General features: G+C 40.9%; 1 protein-coding gene across 1 annotated transcript; it reads right to left on the bottom strand.

Annotated features, from left to right (window-relative positions):
- Positions 1 to 8,223: 8,223 nt before the first annotated feature.
- On the bottom strand, positions 8,224 to 16,455 carry LOC135543332 (zinc finger and SCAN domain-containing protein 12-like). The gene is made up of 2 exons (XM_064970516.1): positions 16,095 to 16,455; positions 8,224 to 10,107 (listed from the first exon to the last, which is right to left on the bottom strand). The coding sequence occupies exons 1-2, from the start codon at positions 16,285 to 16,287 to the stop codon at positions 9,275 to 9,277; spliced, it is 1,026 nt and encodes a 341-aa protein (XP_064826588.1). The 5' UTR covers positions 16,288 to 16,455; the 3' UTR covers positions 8,224 to 9,274.
- Between the last annotated feature and the right edge of the window lie 250 nt (positions 16,456 to 16,705).

Here is a 16,705-nt window from a genome sequence, read left to right as displayed (position 1 = left end):
GTTTTTCCCCACAAAAGGGCTTTATTACAGACAGAAATACTTCTCAGGTTCATCAAATCTAATTTATTTGTCACATACACATGGTTAGCAGATGTTAATGCGAGTGTAGCGAAATGCATGTGCTTCTCGTTCCGACAATGCAGTAATAACCAACGAGTAATCTAACTAACAATTCCAAAACTACTACCTTATACACACAAGTGTGAAGGGATAAAGAATATGTACATAAAGATATATGAATGAGTGATGGTACAGAGCGGCATAGGCAAGATGCAGTAGATGGTATTGAGTACAGTATATACATATGAGATGAGTATGTAAACAAAGTGGCATAGTTTAAAGTGGCTAGTGATACATGTATTACATAAAGATGCAGTAGATGATATAGAGTACAGTATATACGTAGACAGATGAGATGAATAATGTAGGGGTGGCGGGTCTCAGATGATCCCACAGGTGAAGAAGCTGGATGTGGATGTCTTTGGCTGGAGTGGTTTCACATGTTCTGTGATTGTGAGGCTGGTTGGGTGTACTGCCAAATTCTCTAAATAGATGTTGGAGTCAGCTTATGGTAGAGAAATTAACATTGAATTCTCTGGCAACAGCTCTGGTGGACATTCCTGTAGTCAACATGCCAATTGCACGCTCTCTCAACTTAAGACATCTGTGGCGTTGTGTGACAAACTGCACATTTTAGTGGTCTTTTATTTTCCCCAGCACAAGGTGCACCTGTGTAATGATCATGCTGTTTAATCAGCTTCTTTATATGCTACACCTGTCAGGTGGATGGATTATCTTGGGAAAGGAGAAATGCTCACGAACAGGGATGTAAACAAATTTGTGCACAACATTTGAGGGAAATAACCTTTCAATGATCTTTAATTTCAGCCAATGAAACATGGGACCAACACTTTACATGTTGCATTTATATTTTTTTCAGTATAGATAACCACAGACTGTAGTTGCATGTACAATGCACATTACCCTCCTTACAAGTAAAAAAAAACGAGCATATAATAGCATAATGAATGTTGTGACCTCTTTATTGAAAATGTTTCTTTATAAACATTGCATGCCACAGATTTAGGACCTGAATGTAGAAATCTTAGTCTGCTGGCCAGTGCCCAAAATCCTTATGTTATATCCCTGCATGTCAGTACTATTCAGACAATCCCTCTATCACTGTTGGTCCCATTCAGTGACCTCATGGTGGAAGGTTTTAACTTTCCTCTTGAGAATTAGAATCTGAAGTAGTTGTATAGCTCATTGCAATACTTCACCTCTTCTGGCAAATAGTAATTTCGACTGCCCTGATCATCTAGTTGAGCGTTCCAGATAATTCCTTCATCTCAGCAGACATCCTTTAAACATCACAGATATAAATTCCCACTGTGCCCATGATGAAATGCAACTGTGAATTGTGCTGTACTACTGAATGAAACAGGAAATGCACTCAGACCAGCCTTTGTGATTGAACTTACGTTGACTACATTATTTAGTTGGCTGCTTTGAGCAAAACTTGTACGGAATACAGAAAGTATTCAGACCCCTTGACTTTTTCCACATTTTGTTACGTTACAGCCATATTCTAAAATGGATTAAATGGTCCCCCCCCCCTCAATCTACACACAATAGCCCATAATGACAAAGCAAAAACAGGTTTGTACATTTTTTTGAAATATCACATTTACTTAACTATTCAGACCCATTATTCAGTACTTTGCTGAAGCACCTTTGGCAGCGATTGCAGCCCATCTCCACAGAGGAACTCTGGAGCAGGGTACAAAACATGGATTTAATATCTTTCTGAGTTTTCTTGTTTTTGTAGAACCACCTACAAATGGAATCGAGAACTAAGAAATTATCGGCAATAACAGTTTAGTTAAAAAAATCTATGGTGGAGGTTTGTGTGGGGCTTTCCTGTAATGGACACCAAACACCTTGAGGTGAGGAGGATGATTATTTAAGATACTGTTTTTGGAAGATGGGCAGGAACTCTGCTGTCCTTGCTTCAGGGAGAAGATGGGCAGGGACTCTGCTGTCCTAGCTTCAGGGAGAAGATGGGCAGGGACTCTGCTGTCCTTGCTTCAGGGAGAAGATGGGCAGGGACTCTGCTGTCCTTGCTTCAGGGAGAAGATGGGCAGGAACTCTGCTGTCCTTGCTTCAGGGAGAAGATGGGCAGGGACTCTGCTGTCCTAGCTTCAGGGAGAAGATGGGCAGGAACTCTGCTGTCCTAGCTTCAGGGAGAAGATGGGCAGGGACTCTGCTGTCCTAGCTTCAGGGAGAAGCCAATGGGGTGCCAGGACAGAGAAGAACTTGGGCTGGGAGGGCCAAGAGACCTGAGGTGTCAGAACAGAGTGCTCGGGTTGGGGTGTAGGGTTCTGAGCATAGCCTGAAGGTAGGTAAGGGAAGTTCCTCTTGTTGTTCCGTAGGCAAGCACCATGGTCTTGTAGTGGATGGGAGCTTTGATTGGAATCCAGTGGGGTGTGCGGAGGAGTGGGGTGACATGAGAGAACTTGGGAAGGTTGAAAACCAGGCGGGGAGGAGGATTCTGGATAATTTCGGGGGTTTGATGGCACGAGTGGGGAGCCCAGCCAGTAGCGAGTCGTAGTAGTCCAGACGGGAGAGGGCGAGTTCCTGGATTAGGACCTGCACCGCTTCCTGTATGAGGTAGGATCATATTCTACGGATGTTGAAGAGCATGAACCTGCAGGAGAGTGTCACTGCTTCGTTGTTCACAGAGAACAGCAGGGTGTTGTCCAGGGTCACGCCAAGGTTCTTTACACTCTGGGAGGGTGACACTGGAGTTGTCAACTGTGATGGAGAGGTCTTTGAGTGGGCAGGCCTTCCCGGAGGAAGAGCAGTTTCGTCTTGTTGAGCTTGAGGTGGTGGGCCGACATCCATGTTGAGATATCTGCCAGGCACGCAGAGATGCATGTCGCCACATGGGTGTCAGAAGGGGGTAAGGAGAAAAGTAGTTGAGTGTCATCTGCATAGCTTTGATAGGAGAGACCATGTGAGGATATGATGGAACCGAGTAATTTGGTGTAGAGTGACAAAATTACAAACTCTGTTATGCACATCATTTGTATACGCCTTAAACCTGTACATTTCCACTGTCCATTTCTATCATGTAAGAAGAAGCCAGTGTTTTTCCTCCCTTGTTTCTGACTAACTTAGTCACGTGGCCAAAGACAAAAGGGCTGTCTGAGAGTGACCAGTTTTTTGGTCCATCCTGTTCTTTTCCCATCTTTCAAGGGCACAGCTGTGTGGAGATATGAAGAGAACAGAGGCTAGCTTGAGCAGCAGCAACAATTCTATCAGCAGAAAGGAGTAACAAAACTGGCATTATCACTTGTTTGTACGCTATGCTCCCACCATGATCTCACACACCTGCTAAAATGCCACATAGACAAAAGGTTGTATTTTCCTATAAAGGCTGAGAAACAACTGTTGTTGACTGTTGCATCTGCTCCATTATTGCAAATCTTATAATAAAATAAGTTGTTTTGAGGAATCTACAGTCTCTGTTTTCCTTTCTGGTTAGAATTTCCACGACAATAGAGAGAATAGGAGAGGGCCTAGAACTGAGCCCTGGTGGACACCAGTACACTCAGTGAGAGTACGTGGTGCAGACACAGATCCTCTCCATGTCACCTGGTAAGAGCGGCCTGCCAGGTAGGATGCAATCCAAGGGTGTGCGAAGCCTGAGACACCCAGCCCTGAGAGGGTGGGGAGGAGGATCTGATGGTTCACGGTGTCGAAGGCAGTGGAGAGAGAGTCAGCTTTGGCAGTGCGGAGAGCCTCCATGACAGAGAAGCACAGTCTCGGTTAAGTGACCCGTCTTGAAGCCTGACTGGTTGGGGTCAAAAAGATCATTCTGAGAGCGATAACAAGAAAGTTGATCAGAGACCGCATGCTCAAGTGTTATGGAAAGAAAAGAAAGAAGAGATACAGGTCTATAGTTTTTGACGTCAGATGAGTCGAGTGTTGGTTTCTTGAGGAGGTCAGCAACTCAGGCCATTTTGCAGTCAGAAGGGACGCAGCCAGTGGTCAGGGATGAGTTGATGAGGGAAGTGAGGAATGGGAGTTCTCCAGAGATGGTCTGAAGATGTGGTCGAGCGGACAGATTCAGGCGGCCAGACCTCACAAGTCGCAGGATGTCATCTGGTTCGAGAGGGGAAAAAGAGGTCAAGGCATAGGGCAGGGAGTGAGACCAATAGCCTGAGTGAATGAGTAGCGGATGTCGTCAACCTTTTTTTCCATAGTGGCTGACAAAGTCGTCCGTAGAGAGGAAGGGGGAGGGAGGAAGGGAGGAGAAGGTGAAAAATAGCTTCCAAGGGTTAGAGACAGAAGCTTAAAATTTAGAGTGGTAGAATGTGGCTTTAGCAGTGGATACAGAGGAAGAGAAGGTAGGTCCTCCGGAAGTTTAGTTTTCCTACAATTTTGCTAAGCTGGCCACGGAGCAGGAGGGCAGGGCCGACACGACCAGGAGGAAAAGGGACAGTGTGAGTCATAGGATGCGGAAAGGGAGGAGAGTGGGGTCGAAGAGGCAGAATCAGGAGGGAGAAGGATTTAGCAGAAGGGAGAGATAGGATAGAAGAGGAGAGCGTAGTGGGATAGAGAGTGAGACGATTGCAATGGTGCATGCCAATTTGGGTAGGGTCTGAGTGGTTAGGGTTGGAGAACATACTCTGTTTTCATATCCCGAAAGAAAGAAATTCTCACTACAATACATTTTAATAGAAAGTTAGTAAAAATAGATAAGATCTTGCTACCATGGAAAGGAAAATACCTGCGTATTTGTGGAAAAGTCCCGTGATTAACTCTTTAGTCATGTTCCAGTTTACTTATGGCCTTGCCTACACCTAGTGACTTGTTTAAATTATATGAGCAAAAAATATTCCATTTTATTTGGAACGATAAACCAGACAAAATTTAAACGGGCCTATTTATATAATGAATATGAATTCGGAGGGTAGAAATGATTAAATATTAAAGCATTAGACGTCTCACTAAAGGCTTCATACAAAGTTATACTTAAATCCGTACTGGTTCTCTAGCAGATGAGTAAGAATGTCTCAGCCCATGTTCAAGAAGGGCCTTTTCCCCTTTATTCAGATTACAACCTCTCACTTTCGGTTATTTCAAAATTAAATCTCCAAAATATCACTTTTTAAAACAAGCTGTAGAATTTGGTTGCAATTTCAGTTTAATCCACCAGAAAAAGACAGAACAAATATTACAATAAATAATGGTTCAACTCATATACTAATTGGTTAAAAAAACATGATTTTGGATTTTAAAAATTTACAACTGTATAATCTTTGTAAATGATATCATAGACAGGACTGGTGGAGTTGTCACACATGCAGCCAACACAAATATATGGAAATGTCTGCTCCACCCAAAATTACAACCAACTAATTGTAGCATTAGTGCAAAAATGGAAGAGGCAAGTGGAAGGGGGAGGAAGAAAGACCGTAATTGGTTAAAGAAAATTGTGATAAAGTATAGCAGTTTCAGTTAAGGACCCAAAAATTGACAGCTGTGCCATATAGATGGCAAAATAGTTGGGAAGAGATTTTTGATGTACTGATTCCATGGCACATGAACAGATACACTAAATGACGGCGGATTCAAAAGTGTTTTTCATTTTTAATTATACAAAATTCTTGCAAACAATAGAATGTTATATATACCAGTTATATACAGTACCAGTCAAACATTTGGACACACCTTTTTATTATTTTCTACATTGTAGAATAATAGTGAAGACAAACTATGAAATAACACATATGGAATCATGTAGTAACCAAAAAAGTGTTAAACAAATCAAAATATATTTGAGATTCTTCAAAGTAGCCATCCTTTGCCTTGATGACATCCCTCCACACTCTTGGCATTCTCTCAACCAGCTTCATGAGGGAGTCACATGGAATGCATTTCAATGAACAGGTGTGCCTAGTTAATTTGTGGAATTTCTTTCCTTCTTAATGCGTTTGAGACAATCGGTTGTGTTGTGACAAGGTAGGGGAGGAATACAGAAGACAGCCCTATTTGGTAAAATACCAAATCCATATTATGGCAAGAACAGCTCAAATAAGCAAAGAGAAACAACAGTCCATTACTTTAAGAAGTGAAGGTCAGTCAATGCGGAAAATGTCAAAAACTTTTAAAGTTCAAGTGCAGTCGCAAAAACCATCAAGCGCTATGATGAAACGGTCTCTCATGAGGACCTCCACAGGAAAGGAAGACCCAGAGTTAACTCTGCTGTAGTATGATGAAACTGGCTCTCATGAGGACCTCCACAGGAAAGGAAGACCCAGAGTTACCTCTTCTGCGGAGGATAAGTTACCATTAGAGTTACCAGCCTCAGAAATTGCAGCCCAAATAAATGCTTCAGAGTTCAAGCAACAGAAACATCTCAACATCAACTGTTCAGAGGAGACTGCGTGAATCAGGCCTTCATGGTTGAATTTCTGCAAAGAAACCACTACTAAAGGACACCAATAAGAAGAAGAGACTTGCTTGGACCAAGTAACACGAGCAATGGACATTAAACAGGTGGAAATCTGTCCTTTGGTCTGGCAAATAGAAATCAAAACTGGATGATGTTCAGAGATAGATGGGATGGGTTGAGTGGAGTTGAAGGGCGGGACTAAAAATAAACATTGTCCGTAAAATGTGTATAGTTTCAGAACGTATGTAAAACAGCACAGTTGGAAAACATGTGGCAAATAGAAATCAACATTGGATGATGTTCAGAGATATATGGGAGGGGTTGAGGGTAGCTGAAGGAAGGGACTAAAAACAAACAAAAGATAACTATTATAAAATATACTGTGTCCGTAAAATGTATATAGTCTATATATAAGATGGAAGTAGAAGCCTAAGTGTTGTTGTTCATTAATTTACTACAATTAGGGGAGGGATGGTAGGGTTAGAGGAAAATAATAAAAATAAATATATTTAAAAATATATATATATACATACAGTGCCTTGCGAAAGTATTCGGCCCCCTTGAACTTTGCGACCTTTTGCCACATTTCAGGCTTCAAACATAAAGATATAAAACTGTATTTTTTTGTGAAGAATCAACAACAAGTGGGACACAATCATGAAGTGGAACGACATTTATTGGATATTTCAAACTTTTTTAACAAATCAAAATCTGAAAAATTGGGCGTGCAAGATTATTCAGCCCCTTTACTTTCAGTGCAGCAAACTCTCTCCAGAAGTTCAGTGAGGATCTCTGAATGATCCAATGTTGACCTAAATGACTAATGATGATAAATACAATCCACCTGTGTGTAATCAAGTCTCCGTATAAATGCACCTGCACTGTGATAGTCTCAGAGGTCCGTTAAAAGCGCAGAGAGCGTCATGAAGAACAAGGAACACACCAGGCAGGTCCGAGATACTGTTGTGAAGAAGTTTAAAGCCGGATTTGGATACAAAAAGATTTCCCAAGCTTTAAACATCCCAAGGAGCACTGTGCAAGCGATAATATTGAAATGGAAGGAGTATTAGACCACTGCAAATCTACCAAAACCTGGCCGTCCCTCTAAACTTTCAGCTCATACAAGGAGAAGACTGATCAGAGATGCAGCCAAGAGGCCCATGATCACTCTGGATGAACTGCAGAGATCTACAGCTGAGGTGGGAGACTCTGTCCATAGGACAACAATCAGTCGTATATTGCACAAATCTGGCCTTTATGGAAGAGTGGCAAGAAGAAAGCAATTTCTTAAAGATATCCATAAAAAGTGTCGCTTAAAGTTTGCCACAAGCCACCTGGGAGACACACCAAACATGTGGAAGAAGGTGCTCTGGTCAGATTAAACCAAAATTGAACTTTTTGGCAACAATGCAAAACGTTATGTTTGGCGTAAAAGCAACACAGCTCATCACTCTGAACACACCATCCCCACTGTCAAACATGGTGGTGGCAGCATCATGGTTTGGGCCTGCTTTTCTTCAGCAGGGACAGGGAAGATGGTTAAAATTGATGGGAAGATGGATGGAGCCAAATACAGGACCATTCTGGAAGGAGTCTGCAAAAGACCTGAGACTGGGACGGAGATTTGTCTTCCAACAAGACAATGATCCAAAACATAAAGCAAAATCTACAATGGAATGGTTCAAAAATAAACATATCCAGGTGTTAGAATGGCCAAGTCAAAGTCCAGACCTGAAACCAATCGAGAATCTGTGGAAAGAACTGAAAACTGCTGTTCACAAATGCTCTCCATCCAACCTCACTGAGCTCGAGCTGTTTTGCAAGGAGGAATGGGAAAAAATGTCAGTCTCTCGATGTGCAAAACTGATAGAGACATACCCCAAGCGACTTACAGCTGTAATCACAGCAAAAGCTGGCGCTACAAAGTATTAACTTAAGGGGGCTGAATAATTTTGCACGCCCAATTTTTCAGTTTGTGATTTGTTAAAAAAGTTTGAAATATCCAATAAATGTCGTTCCACTTCATGATTGTGTCCCACTTGTTGTTGATTCTTCACAAAAAAATACAGTTTTATATCTTTATGTTTGAAGCCTGAAATGTGGCAAAAGGTCGCAAAGTTCAAGGGGGCCGAATACTTTCGCAAGGCACTGTATATATATATATATATATATATATATGAACACAAACATTTATGGGGGATTGGAAATTATGCAGACAATTACATTGAAAGCCACAATCTGTCTGCAATATTAAAGCAGATCTACCCCCCAGCAAAAAAAATTAAACATACAAGATATTTGCTGCATTATATAGTCAACAAAGACATAGGCTACTTCAATATTCTAACATGCAGACAAAAGTACAGATAGAAGATAGTGGCCCAAATATCCTGTATGTCCTTGTTAAACAATTGGATATGAACTCCTGTTGTTTAGGAATCCAAGTGTGTGCTCTGTCAGACACAGCTGTGACGTCTTCCTGAAGCCAGCAGTGCAGGAGTTTGATTAGGCTGAACCGCGGTGCACCGGACTATGGCCTGTCATGTGACCAGGCAAAAGTGGTGAGGGAGGAGTGGCTCATGCCTGTGAGGCAGCCTGGTTTCAAAAAGGATGCAATCACTTTTCAGCCGGGCCAGCATTGTCAAATTCCCTCATTGTCCGAGCCAGTAGGTATCCAAAAAAAGTGAGAGCAAATATGAGCTTATGAATCTGATACTGACTGATGTTTTATCAGAAAATAGAACATAACAAATTATTTACAAGTTGGATGTAACAAGAAATTCATGTGAGTAATCATTTGTTGTTCTCACTTCAGGCTGAAGATTTTGTGTGAGTGCTCATATGAGACTTCAAGCTCCCTTTATAACCAAAGCATTTGCCACATTCTTTGCACTGGTAAGGTTTCTCCCCGGTGTGAACACGCTGATGAAGTCTTAAATAGCTTAATGCCATGTAACTTTTCTTGCATACAGGACAATTATATGGTCTCTCCCCTGTGTGAACTCTCATATGCAATATCAATTCCATCTTCTGGTTGAAGGATTTGTCACAGTCTTTGCACTGATAAGGTTTCTCCCCTGTATGTATCCTTGAATGGATGGTCAAGCTTCCTTTCTGGTTAAACATTTTGCCACATTGTTTGCACTGGTATGGATTATCTCCTGTGTGTACCCTTGTATGTCTGTCCAAGTCGCCTTTCTGGATGAAGCTTTTGTCACATTGTTTGCACAGATAAGATTTCTCTCCTGTGTGTATCTTTGAATGGATGGTCAAGTGTCCCTTACGTGTGAAGCTTTTGTCACATTGTTGACACCGATATGGTTTCTCCACTGCAGCAGAGCAGTCTGGATGAACTGAAAGGGGCAGATCACTGGTTGGTTCTGCTACTCTGTAGTCCTCTCCATCAGGTTCTGTTTTGATCTCTTCAGTTATGATGATAGGTAGAATACCCCTCTCTCCGTCATCCACAGTTTGGTTTTGGTAAAGATGTGAGGGCTGAGGTGAGTCCTCCAGACTGAGTCTGTGCTCCTGTTGTTCCTCTTTAATCTGTGTGGGTTCTGGGTCCTCCTGCCCCAGACTGGGGCTCCACTCCTGCTTACAGTCCTGCTGCTCCGGGTGAACGGCAGGAGTCAGTACCTGGAAGTCTGGAGGGAAAAAATATATCTTCAACAGGTGCACTATGCAGAAATCTTGGTTGCTAAAATTCTAATAGTTTTCCTTTTTTCAGTTTAAATGACAAAACAAGCAAGTATAGTGTAGTGAATCATTGTACCATCTAAACAGCTGTGAAATATATTTTCCATAACCAAAAATATTGTATTTTCAGTTGTTTGAAGCTTGCGTAAAAAAATAAACTTAAGAATGGGAAGCAGATAATTAATGTGCATAGCACATATAGAACAGATCTACCACTTCTTAGACTTGCTTTCAATTAGAATGACAGATCCATAACTACATTTCTATGTGAATTTGGTCAGTTGGCCAAAAAATGACATATTCCAGCTTTAATAAAGTATCAGAAATGTTGTTTGGAAGCCCTCTGTGCTCAAAAATCAGAAGATTTCGTCGACTAGTCAATAATAAACAGCACAGAAAAGACTCCTGATCTGCAAAATGTATTTGATTTCAGAATGAGTTTAAGTTCAGTGTTAAGGTTAATGGTTTGGGTTAAGGTAAGGGTCAGTTTTAGATTTTGATTAGTCGTTTACGGGTCAGGGATGTCCTTAGAACCGCTCCCCCAGCACGTGATTTATACAAAGCAATGTTGGTGAACCAGAGTTTCGTTCCGAGGAAAGCCAGAAAGGAAGGATTTCCACAGCTACAAAGTCAAAATTGGCTGAAATGTGCTTTTTGATATATATTTTTTAGTTAACCTTTCTTAAGATTAGGCATAAAGTTAGCAGTGTGGTTAAGTTTAAAATCACATTTTATGAAGAGACATTTTAGAAATAGGAGGGATTTATGACTTTGTGGCTGTGTTATCTAGTGACGACCGAGGAAGAGACGAAGCTCTTTAGCATGGGAGAGGCTATACGGACAAGCCTGGTGCCCAAAATTGATGACGTTTGTCGTGCAGAGAGTTGAGTAGGGATGAACGGATTCGGTTCAGTCAGTCGTCCTAATCAGCCCTCCTCAGCTAGCTAGTTCTATTTTGTAACGGGTCACCAAACAACCTATGCGAAACCACGCGGCGTGATTGAGATGCTCGATATCAAAGATGTTTACAGTCACGCCACATCCTTACTGTACCCACGTAACCTGTCGATAATTGTAAACTTGTTTGCCGAAGTTTGGACTTCATTCCATTGTTGATTTTTTTAAATGTAGACGTTACCACAGTTGTACATTTTCGGTGAAAATCACTTCAATAAATGTGCTTTCGCTGTCACTCTGGCCTGATATTGGCTAGACTATCTAGTTACCTCCCTCTCCCTACTGCAGGACAGCAGTGCTCGGCAATCAAGATTGAAGGACAGACTGTGCCCCGTTCTGTTGTTGCCGGGTTGCGGTGCAAACTCTCCCTGTTGAGCAGTAGACTCCATCGTGGTGACATCCAGATGGTTACTACCAAAATTACACATTATGTATCGTGCATGTTGCTGTCCTACTTTAAATATAATCAAGTGGGCTGGAACAAATGAACCAAGTAGCTACCGCCAGCGACATGTGATACAGCTGCACGGTGAAGCAACTTCTGCCCAGTGGGAATTACAGCAACTTTGCACTGTTCATCCACAACTGTGTAGTGAGATAAAGCCGTATTCCAACGGATCCAGTTAGGAGAGCTTATTTCAAGGAGCGCTCCATAAACCACCGCCCAGAGGGCAGAGATAGGCAAACTGGACTGGGACACGTTTTAATAAGTAAAACCTCAAACTGTATAGGACTCGGCGTTGTTTCCCTGTTACAAACTCAAATATATTTGACTTAAATCAGACGAAATTACCTGCAATACACTGGTCTCATATGTAAGAATAACACGGCTACACAGAACCACGGCGGACCCATTCTAAATTGAGAGGCGTTTCTTCCTATTAAAACGTGTCCTTCTGCAACATGCCGAGCAATGTCCTGGGGCGTGGCTAATGGAGCGCTCTTTGGAATAAGATCAACTAACGCAGTATTCCAATGGATCGAGTTTGTCGATACGTTAGCTAATTGGCATATCGGGGTGATATCCAGATGGTGACCAATACCACAAGTTATTTCTCCCTCGCCCATCGAAATAAACCTCAGTTTTTTACACGTTTAAACTAGCGCAATGCTGCTGTTGACAACTTGCCAGCATAAACTAGTATCACCAGAATGACTGACTGAACCGAATCCATTCGTCTCCACTCGACTCTCAACTGCGCGATATACGTCATCAATTTGGGAATAAGGCGTGTTCGTACAGCCTCTTCCTTTTAACATATCACAACGTGTCACATGAGCAGGGTTGCCATGCCCGTGGTTTTCCCCGACATTTGGGCTCCTTGGAACACGATTTTGCTGGTGAATTGTTCGCGGGTTGCAGGTTTTTGGCCTGCACTGCCGCCACCATCGCATTTCTTTAAAAAACACATATATATATATATATTTTTTTTACTGTGACCGGTTGCTGCTGACTATCAGGCAGTGAGGGAGGCTGTTGCTGAATGAGTGTTTGGGAGGGCCGGAAGGAGGTGTGACATAGCAGCAGTTCTTGAGTCTCGAGCGCTGCGCAAGTGGACATTTAAATGGCCGTTATGGAACTCCCTCTCATGGAAAAGTCCACAATAAAAAAATGATATTAAAATGTGTAGAATGACACATTGGAATATGTTGGCCATCAAGTAGAGTACTAATTTCCATGGCTTTGTAGGCCACTGTAGCCTCCTACCATTTGATACAAAAATAGTTGAAATGACGATATCATTGCAGTCATTGCAAATCAATTTGTGCCACTTGTGTAGCATATCTGGAGCTGGCAAACGGATTTAATAAATAGCCTATAACTTCAGGTTATTTTTGTTGTAGCCTTGTGTTATTATTCATTATTAATGCCCATGTTTAGTTAATTCAATTGGAAGTTATCAATTGTGATCTCATAGCTCTATCGCAATTGCGGATCAGCTTTTGTTAGAATGCATTACATTGACTTAACAGTCAGTCAGAATAGGCTACAGGTTAAAAAAATAAACACTGGCTGTTGTTGACAAGCATATTAGTTCATATCCAATTTCATATTTTATTCAGTGATTGAAATTACGACCCCATCCTTAGTAGCCTATTCCATCAGGCTATTGGGCAACAAGCACTTCTTACCCCAAAATTGCCTTACTATATGTTGAATAAATGAGTCTGTCGATTTGAACTTGGCAAGCTGCTAAATTCACTTTACATCTTGCCTATCAGGGGCTATACTATAGTCGCTATAGGCTACCTGCATCTAGCTAACCAAACCATGACAAAGTTTAATTACAATCATAAACCCAGATGTTAGTCAGTAGCCTATGCCTATTGAAATGACAATCCAATATCGCAAATAGGCCTTTTATAATGGTTTGTAGTCTGGCACAAGGGGTTGGGATGACAACAGTGGTGTAGTCTACTGCATACATATATCACTTATTATTGAGATCTACATAGCTCAATGATGTGAATCACACTGCTGCTCTCTCATTTTAGATATCTGCGCCTTATGGATCGTGATTGTTGTGGATGGCTTTTCACAACTCTAAATGTGTATTTGAACCCAATTCAATCAATTTAAGCTGCCTATCAATCATTGTTTTTGAAACCAGTGGACAGCCAGTGAAAAATGTGCTCTTGCAACAGCTGCATAGTGCGGATCCCAGCCTATGGAATACAAGTGGGGCTTTTATTGCTCAGTCAAATTCATGCTGGTAAAATAATAATAATCCATAGGCCTACTGGACACATGCTCAAACTTGCACACTTTTGATAGACTTAAAAGTGGCAATCTGTAGTTGCTACTTCCATTTTTTATTTATAAATTATATATACAGTACCAGTCAAAAGTTTGGACACACTTCCTCATTCCAGGGTTTTTCTTTATTTTTACTATTTTCTAAATTGTTGAATTATAGTGAAGACATCAAAACGATCAAATAACACATATGGAATCATGTTGTAACCATCAGATGACCTGGCCTCCACAATCACCAGACCTCAACCCAATTGAGATGGTTTGGGATGAGTTGGACTGCAGAGTGAAGGAAAGACAGCCAACAAGTGCTTAGCATATGTGGGAACTCCTTCAAAACTGTTGGAAAAGCATTCCAGGTGAAGCTGGTTGAGAGAATGCTAAGCATATGCAAAGCTGTCATCAAGGCAAAAGGTGGCTACTTTGAAGAATCTAAAATATAAAAATATTTTTTCATTTGTTTAACACTTTTTTGGTTACTACATGATTCCATATGTTATTTCATAGTTTTGATGTCTTCACTATTATTCTACAACGTAGAAAATAGTAAAAATTAAAACCCTTGAATGAGTAGGTGTGTCCAATATTTTTGACTTGTCCTGAATATAATATATATAGATCAATTGATTCTTGAAGAATATAACTTATACATGCCTCATGAGCTCAGTTCAACTGTCACATTCCATGAGAACCCAAAATATAAGCCTGTTTTACTCCAATGTTTCTAAAACATTGTAAATGTAAACAAACACTGTAAAGCCTCTTAACATGGTTAAAACAATAATGTTGATATCATGGATGGTCAGTCCTTTCATCCATAGCTGTCTATTAATCTGAGAGTGGTTATATTTCTCCAGGCCCATCCCTCAGTTTTTACCAAATCAGAGGTGGGGCGACCGTTTTGTTATTGTTTCATCTGGGGATTTGCCCTTTAAATAGCTGCATATTATCAAGATATCAATGTGTCACCAACAAAGGTAAACAATAGGCCTATAGCAAATGCAGCATATGGCATTCATTTTTCACATGCAAATAGATTTTTTCATTAGTGCTCAAAGCATGCCATTCCAAGAGCGCTACATTTATTTTCCCACTCGAATCAATTAGCCCAATCAGTCCTCTATGACAAGAAATCATAAGCTCAAGTAAAACAATTTGGCTAATATATCCTTCCATATTTCCAAGTCCTATTCTTGAAGATCAAGGTGTATAGCATTTATTGGAATGACTGGAATTCTGAAAGACTGGTTTTTAATGTAAAGTCATAATTTAATCGTATTATTATATGTAGTAGAAAGTGATGGGTTAGAAGAACCCGACATAACCAACCCTATAAAGTAAAATGTAACATCCATATATGGCCAGCTATGTAAACTTTAACATTGTTTTATTCTGCAATAGATGTGGCTCAACAGTTAAATAAAAGTTAAATAAAGTAAACATACATTTTTGTCTTCTTACAATGCCTCTTAAGGGAAACATGACGAAAATGAAATCATATTGCGTTACTGAGTTCGGGTAATCCAAAAGTTAAGTTACTGATTACATTTTGGAAAGGTAACTAGTAACTAATGGATTACATTTAGAAAGTAACCTATCCAACCCTGCTGGCACGTAAGGACACAACTGGCAGAAAATAGCCTGAAATTCGTCCAAGTGTGTCTTGCAGCAGAGATTGTGATCCTCTGTCCAACTTCCATCACTCAAACTCTTCTGTCGGATTTATCTAAAGTTATACACATGCGCAAATGGGATTGATTTACAATAATAGCAGTCAAACGAGTTAAATCGACATCCATTGATGCAAAATGATCTGGCGAGTTTAATAAGGGCGATTTATCTTTCCTTTTGCGACATGTTAAAATTCCTCGATTACATCACGTTAGCTCAGAATAATGATTATTTTCATGGAAAACGAATTTTGATTCTTACGACGTGACGTGAATATTTCTTCTTAATTCGCTCGATAATGTTATGGCAAAAGGGTTTATTGGATAAACGTGGCAAGTCCTTTTTTACTGCACCCCCCCCCCCCCCAATTGGGGCTAGTTTTCAGGCCTTGTGGCAGGTTTTGAGTAGTCATTGTCTATAAATGTTAGCTAGACCTGGCAACCCTGCACACGAATGACTCCATGATTAAATAAAGGTTAAAAAAAATCGAAAATAAACATGAATCTAGTCTATTAGTCAAATCTCGTTACAACAACAGAATGTTGTACGAACCTGCTCTGTGTAACTTTATCTCTGGTTTGCTAACCAAATCCAACAGCCTGCGTAAACGCTCGTTCTCCTCCGCTGAACGGCAGATTTCTTCCTGATACTCTGCTACGGTCTTCTCCACGGCTCCGAATATCTCCACAGCAGCCGCCGACAAACGCTCGGTGACAAACACATTCAACATCTGTAGTTTTGACATATTAGCAATGGTTATGAAAGTAGCTTTTCGCTTTATCAAATAAATGTTGGTTGAAACCGCTCTCTGATTCTGCTTAGCGTTCTTCGTCTTCTTCTTCTTCGATGAGGTTTAACGGCGGTTGGCATCCAATAAATGTTGCATTACCGCCACCAACTAGACTGGGGTATAAATCCTTTATACTTTACATGAAAAAAGTAAAATACGGCACCATCTAACCCTACACTCATTACAACCCCACCACCCTATTCCACTATTTAAACCTATGTAGTCATACCTCAGGCCAACAACCTGGAAGGACGGGACACCTAGTTTAGTGGCTGGTAGCAACCTTTGGACAACAATGGACCAGTGGAGGCTCCTCAGAGGAGGAAGGGGAGGACCATCATCCTCAGTCAATTTAAATAGTAAAACATTAAAA

This window comes from Oncorhynchus masou, chromosome 7 (assembly GCF_036934945.1).
Source record: "Oncorhynchus masou masou isolate Uvic2021 chromosome 7, UVic_Omas_1.1, whole genome shotgun sequence".
In the NCBI taxonomy this organism is placed as follows: domain Eukaryota; kingdom Metazoa; phylum Chordata; class Actinopteri; order Salmoniformes; family Salmonidae; genus Oncorhynchus; species Oncorhynchus masou.
The sequence above is the reverse complement of the archived record's forward strand: the minus strand, read 5'-3'. Positions and strand labels throughout refer to the sequence as shown.

What these genes read in the sequence shown, in the direction of transcription:
- LOC135543332 (XM_064970516.1), bottom strand. Translation starts at nt 16,287, where the DNA reads ATGTCAAAACTACAGATGTTGAATGTGTTTGTCACCGAGCGTTTGTCG. An exon ending in GATAAAGTTACACAGAGCAG is followed by an intron (nt 10,108 to 16,094) that starts GTTCGTACAACA and finishes TTTTCCCTCCAG; the next exon opens with ACTTCCAGGTACTGACTCCT.